Source organism: Hesperophylax consimilis, chromosome 13 (assembly GCF_061612785.1).
Source record: "Hesperophylax consimilis isolate HC1 chromosome 13, BYU_Hcon_1.0, whole genome shotgun sequence".
Taxonomy (NCBI): domain Eukaryota; kingdom Metazoa; phylum Arthropoda; class Insecta; order Trichoptera; family Limnephilidae; genus Hesperophylax; species Hesperophylax consimilis.
Genome location: NC_142848.1, coordinates 25,094,892 through 25,108,860, shown reverse-complemented (window position 1 = coordinate 25,108,860; position 13,969 = coordinate 25,094,892). Strand labels below are relative to the sequence as shown.

Genomic DNA, 13,969 nt, shown 5'->3' with positions numbered 1-13,969 from the left:
CTAAAATGCTCTGAAATAGATATATTTTTCTTAAGTCACTACAAAGATCTGTGGTATTTACTTACATCAATTGTGCATTGCCGTACATTCATGTCATTGTTTTATTTTATTTAAATAAATGTTTTCTTTATCGCGCCAATAACACAATATTTATATGCTTACTTAAAATTTCTTCGTATTAAAATACCAGTAGCATATTTTAAAGTTTGGTTTAAAACTTCCATTGGAAACGCTATATGTTTAGCTAAATACATATGTGTTTTTTTTTAAATAATTTATCCTCTAAAAAGAAAGTGAATATCTTAATTTTAACTAAATGATTTCCCGTGCGTTGCCTGCGCTTCACGCAGAGTTTTTGCGAAATTTAACTTGGACAGTGACCTTTGTATTGAAGATCAAGTTTAGTGTGAAAAATTTCATCAGTCTCAGAATAAAACTGTAGATTTGTATTAAAATCAAATCTCAGCCGTCCGTCCGCCAGAGGGCAGAGACTCTCCTTTAAACAAATAGATTCTTAAATCATACGAATTTCATCTTTTTACCATAATACCCATGCACATTGTTTGCCTTTGTTGGATTTTTTTGTTACATATAATCTTGTATTTTTATTTTTATCACAACTCTTTCACGTATCAAAATCTTTTAAGTCTTATTTCATCCTTACCAAATGAGATGGTACTGCCTGTTGATAAGGTACTCCCAGGCGTTGGGACTAGAGATTCCCCGGGGCAGGTTGTTGCACTCCCTCTCCAGGTACTTTCTCCTGTTCTCCATCCTCGTCTCGGCGGCTTCCATCTCCACTGGAGTCAGCTCCCGTCTGATGACGTCATTCACGCCACCGTCTGCTGCCCGTTTGTACACGTAGCTGTCGTTGTCGCCTATGTCCTGTAACAAAAAACTAATTTAGTTAATGTTGTTAAAATTTAAATGGGAAATCTTCAAATATGCATGCACGTTCTAAAATAGTGAAAAATATTTAATAATAAGCTAAGGTAACTTTAACCAAAAGCTTGACAAATTCACGACAACTAAAGCAAGGACGATCATTGTTCAAATTTTTGACAATTTCTGATTTTTTATTTTATTTATTTATTTAAATACAAACGGCACGACATATGCCATTAACATCATTATAAAAATATCGCTAAATATACAAGGTATAAAGTATACAACATAAAGTTTAAAGTATAATATACGGTATAAAGTGTAAAGGTTAAGTAAAAAGTTAAGTATAAAGTATAATTTACGTTGTAAAGTGTGCTTTGTTTTGATCTTTTAAACACCTAATAACAAAAATAAATGATTTATTTTTTGGTATAACTTTATTGAGTAAAACCTCAAATTGTAATATTGAATTATTGAAGACAATATTAGCGATTTCTAAACGAAAATCTGAAACAGAAAAATCAGAAAAGGATACGGTCAAATCTAGGACTCGAACCCAGGACCCTTGCATCGATCATACATAAAGATAGTTGCCAATAAAAAATGTGCGGTGAAAAAATGAAGACAATGTTAGTTCTTATTCAAAGTATGATACAGTTAAATGTGACGGAAGGGGATAGGGTACCATCAGCTCAGTGGTAGAGCGGTGTCCCGGCAAGGCAAGGGTCCTGGGTTCCTAGATGTGACCGTTTCCTTTTCTGATTTTTCTGTTTCAGATTTTCGTTTAGAAATCGCTAATATTGTCTTCAATAATTAAAAATAAATTATGTACTAATGATCTTAACCATAGAAATCATTTAATATTTGGATGATTTATATAGCGCCGTTTTTGTGCAAGGGCGATTTAATGGTGGTCCTTTACCGAGTAAGAGTTTTCTTCAGTCTGCAACGAGTTGCAACACCACGTTATAATATAGATACAGCCTAAATTTGTTTTGTTTCTTGGTTTTGAGCCTTCGTCGGGTTTCCAACAAAAAACGTTAATACTCAACGAAACTTAAATTTAAACAATGGCGCTTTTCTATAAAGTGCTTTTGTGCAGTGAACTCCCATTAAAAAGATAAGAAAATATGACAAAACTTGTATTATAATTTTACCAAAATTTAAACAGAGCGCTATTCAAATTCCGTGCTAAAAAATCTATCCGTCCACATAAGGTAATAATGCCCAAATTCAGCGTTCTGTTCTGAGAGAGAGTTCATACAAAACAATAATTGTGACCAGAGATGTGCAAAATGGGTACCCAAAACCATTTGAAATGCAAAATGGAAATGGGTCAAAACTTTTCCATTTGAAAATGCAAAATGCAAAATGGTTTTTAGAAAAGCATTTTAAATGCAAAATGCAAAATATCTATTTTCAAAATGCATTGAAAATGCAAAATGGTTTCTCAGGTCAAACAATTATAGAATTTTTAAACATTTTTGTCATTTAATAATGGACATCAATGTAGAACAAACATATTACATGATGGTAAATCCAAAAACACCACGACTACAGATTATGAAACTACAAAAAATTTGCGCGGGACTAATGTTGCCAACGTAAAAACATAGAAACTGCTATCTAACATTTAATATTACAGCGTCATGGCTCCATGTTCAGTATTTTTTGTAATGGTATCACTCAATTGCCAGGGCTCCTACCAGGGAGCAACTTGACAAATGTAAAATATCTCTCATAGCGAGGTTGAGGACCGACTGATATTTGGGGCTTATGAAAAAATGATGAATGGAGATAGTAGGAAGAATGTTGCAAATAAGCATTTAAAATGGAAAATGCATTAAGAAAAGCATTTAAAATGCAAAATGCAAAATGGTTTTTAGAAAGGCATTTAAAATGCAAAATAGAAAATTCCAATCATTTTGCATTTCCATTTGAATCCACCTATATTTCACCATCTGACCCATATTTTTAGGGTTTATATAAATTTATTTTAATTTTTTAAATTTATTTATTTTATTAATACAAGACTTAGAGGGTACATATGGTTTTTGTGATATTTCACCCTCCATGCTAGGGATGACTCTGTGTTATGGCGGGTGAATTTTACAGTTTGAACAGAATCTATACATTACTATGACATGAAAAAGAAAAATAAGAAAAATGATGTAAAGCTAGTTTGGGTTGCAAGAAGAGAATGGAGAAGTAAGAGAATTATAAGAAGATTATAAGATCTATTATCTATATCTAATTATTTATGTACATACTATACCGCTAAGTTAGGGAATAAGGATATGTTATGTTTTGTCTGAAAGGTGATTAAATTTAAATAAATTTAAATATTATATAAACTTAAAAATGATTCGAATGCGAATGGTAGCAGAAGTCGGGGACGCCCGAGGAAGACACCGCACGATCAAGTAAATCATATACTCGAGTCGGGCCATGTATGAGACGATGTATGCGTGTGAATGAGGCAAGACGTATGTGCCAATACCGAGTTAATTGGCGGTTCGTCCTCTCAGCCTACCCCTGCTGGGAAACGGCGTGATGGTTAGTTAGTTAGTTTTTTAAAGCGTTCAATTTAAATCACCTACCAAAATTTGGGTAGCCATTGCTCGACTATTTATTAACTTTTAAAAAATATAACTACCACTTTCACTTTTACTTTTAAATATAGCTACTATTTACACTTTTACTTTTTTTAAATATAATGAAACGAACAGTTTTTTTTTGCGTAATTTGCGATTTCGTATTTAAATACGAAACCACTTTTTATAATCTAACCCCTTGGATTGCCAATTTGAATCTTGTTGCTAGATTGCTATTCTGGCGTAGTGGTGAAATATAATATAATTATGGAAAAGACCAACACAGGAATTTTAAGTGAGAGAATTTCTTTCCCTTTTAATCTCTGATTGAAATCCCAATAAGATAGAAAACGAGCCGCCACTGAGCTTAAATGATCACTTTTACGCCACGTAGGCGGAGGTCTATTCCTGTTTTTCGTATCGTGGAGGAGTGTTGGTGGAGGTCTATTCAAAACCCCACATATTAAGGAAGAACAGTTGTAAAAAGGAAAATAAAAACAACGAAATGGAGGCCTCTCCCGATGTAACACACGGTAGGTCGTTTTCTCTTGATTACGTTTTTATGTTACCCCTCGTCAGTACACAAACTACACTCTCTGCTAGGCAAATGCGGAAAAACCTTAAATACGCAATAGCAGGAAATCCTCGTCCTCGAACTCGTCCTCTCACGAAACAATAAATAATATATTTTTGTTATTTGTTTTTGGGGTGTTATGCCGTGTTGCGCTAACTCCTTCTTTAGCCAACGTTTCGGACAGCATTGCAGATTATCTCAGATAACACATCTGCCCTGATGATGGACACTGTAACGTTGTCCAAAACGTTGGCTAAAGAAGGAGTTATCGCAACACGGCATAATACCCCAAAAACAAATAACAAAAATACTTTTGGCCGTGAAAATCTTAAATCATATTTAATAAATAACATACTTTTATTTAAAGAAAATATTTATAAATATGTCTTATAATTTTTACAGCGCTTTTATGTAAGTTTGTATAATATAATGTGTATATTATGGTTGAACTAATATTACAATGCTTTTATGTAAGTTTGTATTGTATAATGTCTATAATATGGTTGAACTAATATTACTCTGCTTTTATGTAAAATTGTAGTGTATAATATGGTTGAAATAATACTACAATGCTTTTATGTAACCTTGTATTGTATAATGTCTATAAATATGGTTGAATTAATCTCAAAACGCTTTATGTAACTTTGTATTGTACAATGTGTATAATATGGTTGAACTTGAAGTTAATATTTACAATTGTTTATTGGTTCAGTTTATAAATCCTAGAAAATGTGTATTTCTGATTGGCTGTAAAAACTAAATTTGGTTTGAAATGATTATAATAAACAGAGTGGCAGATACTTTCAGTATTTCCCTCGTGAAACGTTGCTTGAAATGGCATTAGCCGTGTTTGATGACCAGAACTGAAATACTTAAAAACGCCAAGTACTTTCCAATCATATTCTTCCTCCCTACTTCTTCCTCCCTTCAGCCTCACAAAATTCCCCGATTCGGGATGCCATAGTCCCACTGGCTTCAGGAAGCGAGACCCTTGTGTGGTGGTCGTATATAAAAAATGAAACCGTGTCGTTTTTTGATATAACTTTAAGGGCATTTTACAAAGCCAGAAATCAACTTAAAACTACAACTAACTTACCTTAAATGAACATAATGATAGTAATATTTGGATGATTTGTATAGCGGCGTGTTTGTGCTAAAACACCTCAAGGGCCCTTTACAAATATATAACGTTTATATTCAAGATTTTGTTTATGGGTATAACTCGTAGAAGTATAAACAAAATCAAAAATTTACACAACAGCGAATACAGAAAATATATAATTTTATCCAATTTAGGTACCCACTACGAGCTATCTCTGAAATGAGGATTTTAGGTTAAGTGTAGTATGTATTTTAGTTATTTTAAAACCATAAGGCGATGCCATACGTAGCAATTCAAAATCATGTGTTTTTGGTTTGAAAATTTGGTCGCCTAGAAATGTTTTAGATGCTTTAATTTAATACTGCGAGTAGAATACATCTTGGCCTTTGAAATAATCGAGTATTTTTTAGATAAGTCTTTTTATAAGCCCAGAAAAAAATAATGTATACGTCCTATGAAAACTGCTTTAAAGTTCAAAATCTCCTACTTACGAACCCATTTTCAGTTATGATTTTATTGTATAATGTGGCAAATAAAGTTATTTATAAAATGATCAAAAAAAATCAATATTTATGCCTGAACATCCACAAAATAAAATAAAAGTCACTTTTTGACCATGTTTTTTTCTTGCATAAATCAAAACAGGCGGATGGTGTTAAGCGGGAATTTACACCTTATCGCCATCTACGTAAGGGTTGTTATTGATAGCGGCTCAATTTAAAATATTACACGACGTAGTGCATCGCCTTAATTATAACATTAACTGTACCCAAAAAATGAACTACTCAATTTTAAAGAAAAACATGAGTACCTTGCTGAACAACACACCTACACTACAAGGACGAAATCCTCAAATCTATTAAACATTCCAAAATTAAATACATCTTTCGACCAGAAAAACCACTATTTCCATGCTAAAAAATTATATAATGCCCTTCCTATTGAAATTAAAAACACCGTGGATATAGAAAAGTTTAAAAAAGACATCAAATTATGGCTAACTAAACATGAAGATGAGCAAATCATTAAATTTATGGAGTAACCCCAACGCAAACTACAGACAACAAACACAAATACTTTTGCTTAATTTATTTTATATTTTGTGGTAACCAACAAATTAGAAGATGAGGAAATCATGATCAACACACATACAACAACCTACAGTCCGCCTCGGAACAGGAATACCTAGTGAGGGGGACTGAGAACAACTACATCACTTTATATATTTATTTTACTCAATATTGTATCTTTTTACTTTACTTTATATTGCCGTTAAAAAAAATAAAGTTCTTGGATTTTTAGAAATAACGCTTTCCTGTGAAAAAACGGTTGTTCAAACGCCTATCGGATTTCCGATCGGTCGATCGCGGAGCATATTTTACACATAATAACGTTTCTGAATTGTGGAGATAATTATTATTTTCATATATTTTTAGTATAGAGTCATGAATGAAAACATTTCTATCCTGGTCGTATGAAAAAATAGTTTGCTAGATCCGCGTTTATCGTTTTTAAAAACTAATAACAAATATTCTTGTAAGATTCTTGTTCGAAGCGATCCTCGTGAACACAAGGGTAAAAAGTAGTTCGCTAATACGAGATTTCAACGATGGATTTCAACGCCTCCTACCATTATACCGTGCAAAAACTTCTTTTGGAATTGGGGAAATTTCGTATTATTCGTTTCCTGTTAAAAACGGGACTATAGGCTTTTAAGGAATGAATTACATATTTCCTAACAAATTATCAGTAAAACACGAGGGTGTTAAGAGGATGTCGGAACACATGTTCTTATAAATTTAATATTGTCGCAGTTCGTCATTATATTTATCACGATAAGCGCAGCTGCATGAAAACTGGTTCCGATTTATTCTGAATGCACTAATATTTTATTAGGAAATGGCTTGCCATCTCGTTTTCAACAGGATTTTAATAAATCAACCATACTCATTTTTCTCAGAGTGAATGTGTGAAGCCTACTTCATGTTCCATTAGTAGTTAAAAAAATAAAATAAATAGTTTCTCATATTTTCCTATAGATTTTTATGACTATTATTATTTTTATTACTATTGCCAGTGGCTTCACTACAGTTTGACAATGCCTTCGGTGTTTTCAAACAGCTGTCACGCGTAAAAATAAACTTTATACGACCACCGGCTAGTGCTTTGGTAAAACCTGTCTTTTAATAAAGTGTACAATACAAAATGTACACTTTATACAATACGTAAATTGCGTCGGCCAGGATTGCTTTTTGTACAAGGGTGGTTGGACGTCGGTTTAATTTACTGTATTTTTTAAACTATTAATTTTTTGGCACGGAAAAAGTGCTGTGAATCCCGCAGTAAAATGTCGGCTTTATAAGGAGGTTGTGGGGCGTACAATTTATGGGCAAATTGTCCGTTGTTGTGCCGGAATAAACCCTGATAAAAGGTTTTTGTTTTCAGCTAGATTTAAGGCGAAAGCTCCCGACAGCTTGAATTGGGTAGGCTTTTTAATAGAACGGATCTGAAAACTAAAAGCGGACTACAACGGTTCTCTGCCGTATTGTGTTTAAATAGAAATAAAATCTGTTTTTACCTGCGATACATTGCGTTGGTCTGAATAATTGCAAAAAATACAATTTTAGATATTTTGTAAGTTAGGTTATGTAAGGTCAGAGAGGACACAGAATGATTCGTGGATAGCTCTGCTATCATGGAGAGCATTCATTTCTATGTTACCATTTGATAGTTATCTCCGTCACCGACTGCATAGACTGTTTTATCTCCAAGCCTGCAGGACTAACTTGCTGGTCGGTGGGGAAAGCAATCTTGCTGTCCGACAGAATCAATTCGGATATCGATATATTTGGCATCAATGAAGCTCCCTTTAAAAGAAAAACTCTGTACTACTAGTACATTTGATATTGCGATTGTTTACATGCATGTTACTCTTTTTAAAAACGCACTAAAATGACAATTTCGTAATGTTTTTAAAGGAAAGCAACGCTTTCATGTTTAAGATATGTAGAGCGGGTGAACAAAGAAAGCCAGGAAAGTATCTTCATGATGCGGAGGTGAATGGTAAGAATAGATATATAGTTGGGGACGCCCGAGGAAGTCTTGGCATGACAAATCAATCAAATACTTGAGTCGGGTGATGTCAAGAGTAAGACTAATATGCCTACTAGACGATGAATGTATGGGAATAAATCAGGAACGTGTGCCAAGATGTAGTTGTGGATGGTCCAACATCTCTGTCTACGAGACGATGAATGTATGTGAATGAAGCAAGGAGCGGATACATAAAGATAGTTGCCAATAAAAATGTGCGGTGAAAAAATGAAGACAATGTTGGTAGTTCTTATTCGAAGTATGATACAGTTAAAAGTGACCGAGGGGAATAGGGTCCCATTAGCGCAGTTGGTAGAGCATTGTCCCGGAAAGACAAGGGTCCTGGGTTCGAGTCCCAGATGTGACCGTTTCCTTTTCTGATTTTTCTGTTTCAGATTTTCGTTTAAAAATCTCTAATATTGTCTTCAATATTTAAATATTACAATTTGAGGTTTTACTCAATAAAAGTTATTCCGAAAAATAAATATTCATTCTAGACTTGCAGAAAAAGTCAACAGATGTCGCACAATAAAAATAAAAAAAATAAGATAGGTTTATCTAAAAGACGCTGTCTGGATTGCATTTAGTTCGGGTTGAATCTTGCGATCATACATAAAGATAGTTGCCAATAAAAATGTGCGGTGAAAAAATGAAGACAATGTTGGTAGTTCTTATTCGAAGTATGATACAGTTAAAAGTGACCGAGGGGAATAGGGTCCCATTAGCGCAGTTGGTAGAGCATTGTCCCGGAAAGACAAGGGTCCTGGGTTCGAGTCCCAGATGTGACCGTTTCCTTTTCTGATTTTTCTGTTTCAGATTTTCGTTTAAAAATCTCTAATATTGTCTTCAATATTTAAATATTACAATTTGAGGTTTTACTCAATAAAAGTTATTCCGAAAAATAAATATTCATTCTAGACTTGCAGAAAAAGTCAACAGATGTCGCACAATAAAAATAAAAAAAATAAGATAGGTTTATCTAAAAGACGCTGTCTGGATTGCATTTAGTTCGGGTTGAATCTTGCGATCATACATAAAGATAGTTGCCAATAAAAATGTGCGGTGAAAAAATGAAGACAATGTTGGTAGTTCTTATTCGAAGTATGATACAGTTAAAAGTGACCGAGGGGAATAGGGTCCCATTAGCGCAGTTGGTAGAGCATTGTCCCGGAAAGACAAGGGTCCTGGGTTCGAGTCCCAGATGTGACCGTTTCCTTTTCTGATTTTTCTGTTTCAGATTTTCGTTTAAAAATCTCTAATATTGTCTTCAATATTTAAATATTACAATTTGAGGTTTTACTCAATAAAAGTTATTCCGAAAAATAAATAATATAATTTATTTACCGTAAGTATTACCCGGAGAATAGTTACTTATATGCAGATAAATATATTTTTTTGATCGTGCTACTACGGCGCACTACATTTTAAAATGGCCACCATCTTTAAATGAAACCGGAACGTACAAAAAAATACAGAAAAACGAAATGCAAAACGCTCGAGTAGTGCAAGTTAAAAAAGACTTCGCTCAGTCAACAATCTTTATTAATAAAATTAGCTGACACCCAGCGTTGTTGGGGGTTAACGTTAGGAGATAGACATATGCCATCACCATAGACATATGAATATTAGTAGACCTGCCCTAAGTGATTAAAAGCGTATTATTCCCCACTCCCCATACCGGTTCCATTAGAGCCGGCTGGGCTCGCGTATGGCCTCAAGTGAAATTTGAAAACGTGACGTCATCATTCTTGTGCGAACTATGGTCGAGGCATCATCGGTTCATTTTACGAAATAACACGGCAAAATGTTGACTTGTGATATGAAAACTTGTAAAAATAGATGTGAAAAAGAGAATAAACCCAATTGTCGTATTACATTCCATAAGTAAGCATTATTTTACTTTATTTTAAGCTTATTCACACCGTATTATATGGATCAGTTTTAGAAACATATACTATCATATCACAATGTAGCGATTCTCAAGTGTGCTCATCGTTGTTTACTGGGGTAAGTAAATTATGAAACATTTGTAAAAGTGTCTTAACTAAATACTCTGAAACTAACTACGACTCTGCAAACAGAAGAAATTTACTTTGCCGAATTTGGACTTCGCAAATTAGTTCATAACGTGGCGAGTAATTTGCGCTCCCATGTAAAAATGTCTATTCATTCAAAAGCAGATTTTACTTTTAAGAACTAAATGGTGATATTATAATGCGAGATGCCTATTTACTGTCAGATTGATTTATTGACGAATCACAGTCAGCTTAACCCCCTTCGTTCTTCAACAGTTGATTTTACCCCTCGCCATTATCTTCTCGTCTATTAATTCCTATGTCTGTGGCCATCACGGACTTTTCTGTAGACCTTTTTAAGATATACAATTCTGTAGTACATTGTTTTGATGTATCTCATAAGGTTTAGCCAGCATTAACAATGTAGTGTCCGAAAAAATATTTTTACGACTTGATTAAAAAATATCGACTTTTCTCTACTTTCTACAAATATAATATGCATGTATTATATACAGAAACCTTAAGGAAGAAATTCTCTAAAGGATAGTGAAAACCATATCAAAATCCGTTGAGAGGAACAAAGCGCACAAACAGAAAGACGCGATAACGATTTTACTTTATACCATTTAGAGATTATTATTATTATTATCTTTTTTATTTATGCTTATGGAATCCCCGATTAGGGTATGTTGTGAGTTGTGAGGGAAAGGGTATGGGAAAGAGGAAGGTTGGAAAGTAGTTGACTATTTACAGATCTAGTCACCAAACATGGATAAAGCCACTTTAAGCTTCGTTTCACTTTTGAATGGTAATTTCGCCGGTCAATACCAATCTGGAACGTGCCGCATATATACTATAAATGTTTTTGTTTTATTAAGAGTATTAATATCGCGTTATATGGCGTTTCACCCCTTCTAACCACCCCCTTAAGGAATTTTTTTGTATTCTTGTACGGAAATACGAATTATTTCGGTAACTAACTAACCACCTTGCCGCTCTTCGCAGGGGAGGCAGATAGGACGGACCGCTATAAAACTCGTTCTTGGTAAATACTCCTTGCTTCATTCACGTTCATACTTCGTTTCACACATACCCTTCTGTTAGTCTGACTCTTTACATTGCCCGATTCAAGTATTTGGTTCCGTTGATCGCACCATGTCTTCCTCTGGTACTTAAATAAGGTAAATTGGTAAAATTGTAATTTATAAATTGGTGAAATTACCACTTTGGTAAATTTGAATATTTTTTTGACGAATAAAGAACCGTAAACTTTTGGTCAAAAGAGATATCTTTTTACATGAAAAACTGGCATCCCGCCATACTGCCAGTAATGCCGCTGGTGTATTGTACTCCACCCAACAATGTACGTATGTGGGATGTAGGAAGAGTTGGCGGGGAAGTTTTATTTCCCGTTTTTCCATTACGCCGTAAAGCCTGCATTATTTGCCACCCCCTCCCCTCCCTACGTACACGCCCCCCCTATTCCTCGCGCTACCCAAAGCCGCGCGCCACCCGATACCACGTGCCACCCGATACCACGTGTCATCCGATACCACGTGCCACCCACCAGAGGCGGACCGGCAGATTAAACTTTTAAGCGAAAATCTGTACAATATAGTTTTTTAATTTTTTTTATGTGAATACGGTACAAGATATTGGCATCCCCAATTGGGGTATGCTGTGAGGCAGAAGGTAGTGGGTACCTGAATTTTCAGATTTGGCTACCAAACACGGCTAAAGCTATTTCAAGCAACGTTTCAATTCTAAATGGTGGTCTTTCACCAGGGCGGTACTGAGAGTATCGTCCACTCTGAGAAGTGCTACTTTACAGAAATAACCAGGTTACGTTAAACATTGTAGTATTTAAATTCCTACTGCTATCATCGTTTTACACGGAAAAATATGCTTGTGCAATGATGGAGGACTTTGCTAGCAGATGACTAAACACAAGATGCCTGGATGGTACCAGACACATTTATACACTCGGCTACTAACCACTTGTGATTATTCTCACTATCTTACCCAATTGCCAATAACTTGTGGGACTAAAAATTCTTAAACTTGCTCATTGAGAAATGATTATTCACTAAAAAAAGATATCTTGTTCGACTGATTAATCATCCACTCTTAACATTTGGGAAAATAACAAACAAACTAACCATCACGCCATTTCCCCGCAGGGGTAGGCAGAGAGGACGAACCGCTAAACAAAACTTGGTCTTGGCACATATACTTGCCTATTATATTTATTTTCCCATGCAAACAACTTGAATTAACAAGTATCTTATTTCTAAAAAAGTTACCCCTACGAAGTTAGCCACTTTACCCCCGGACACCCTGTATAAGTTATGATTAGTAATTTGTAAACATAATTACACAAAAAATAAATATTCATTACACTTTCAGTAAAAAATCTGTGTGTTGAAGCTTGCATGCTTGAAGCTCCTTTTTTATCAGCGCAACTACTATGAGATCGTTACGTTATATCTAGGGATATTTTTATTTTAGTATATTGGGGAAACAAAAAGTTTTACATTTTTTTATAAATAATTACATTTTACGTGTTGCATTAACCAGTGAAGTTTCCACATAAAATTCACGTTACATACAGAAAAAAAAACATAAATAAACAGAAAAACATAAAGAAACACCGTAATGAAAATATATGAGATATTTTATGCTACGTATACTGCCGAACTGAACCTCAACTTATGGGAAAGGAACGAAGCAACCGCAAGCGGCGCGAAACGCCGCTTGCAGTTGCTTCGTTCCTTTTCCCGTAATTCGTGGCTCGGTTCGCGTTTAAGTTCGCAAATGTATACAAATATGTGAGATATCTTATAACACATAAATTGTTTATTGTTTGTTCTGCTTTTTTATATTATCTCAGGCGAAGCAAGGTAATAAGCATAATACTTTATTGATTTCCCGAAATAAAGACTTATTCCCGTCGTATTTTAATTGTCCAAATAAAATTGTTTTAGTATTAATTAATTAAGCTCGTTCATAAGGACAAGACTTAACGCTAAACGTAAACACAGTCTAAAGATGTTCATTCAAATTTCGCCTCTGTAAATACGTTTGAAGTTTACCTTTCTTGTAAAAATCTTTTTGATATTGGCGTTTTATATAGCTATTTAACGTTTTAAACGATTTCATATCCTCTTGAGCCGGTAGGGAAATTTATAGGCGGACGTATTATTTCTTAATTTAAAAAAAAAGTGAAACCGCATAAGAGTCCGGTCTGGAGCAAGTGAGACTATAGCATCCCCAATCGAGGTACGTTGTGAGGGTGAAGATAGTGGGAAGGGGGAAAAGATGGGGAAGAGGCAGGTGGGGGAAGCACCTAGCTATTCAGATATGGTCACCAAACACAGCCAAAGCCATTTCAAGCAACGTTTCAATTCTGAATGGTCGTCTAACACCAGGTTGATACTAAGGACGGGTTGATTCATAGAATTCATCAAATTTCATCGTTCATTTTCGAGTTCTGTAAATGTTCTGTTCAAGTTACTTGACAGAATAATAATAATAACAGAACTTAAAAAGAGCTTTCACAGAACCTAAGAACGGGTTGCTTCAAAGTATTTGAAAAATTCATCAAACTTCGAAGTTAATTTTCAAGTTCCGGAGAGTTCTATTCAAGTTCTGTTAATATTTTATATGGCAGAAGTGCTTCACAGTTTCACAGAACTTGAAAATTAGC

At 34.5% G+C, this 13,969-nt stretch overlaps 2 protein-coding genes across 3 annotated transcripts in view; one reads left to right on the top strand and one right to left on the bottom strand.

The window, feature by feature from the left end:
* LOC149418660 (uncharacterized) overlaps nucleotides 1-13,969 on the top strand; it is a 241,522-nt gene that overhangs the window by 46,939 nt on the left and 180,614 nt on the right. The window lies entirely within an intron of this gene.
* The window catches only part of LOC149418662 (carbohydrate sulfotransferase 11-like), a 190,196-nt gene that overhangs the window by 20,594 nt on the left and 155,633 nt on the right, over nucleotides 1-13,969 (bottom strand). For both annotated transcript variants that reach the window (XM_089638905.1, XM_089638906.1), the window contains exon 3: nucleotides 665-885. In XM_089638905.1, the coding sequence (XP_089495031.1) occupies nucleotides 665-885 (221 nt within the window). The remainder of the gene's footprint in view (nucleotides 1-664; nucleotides 886-13,969) is intronic.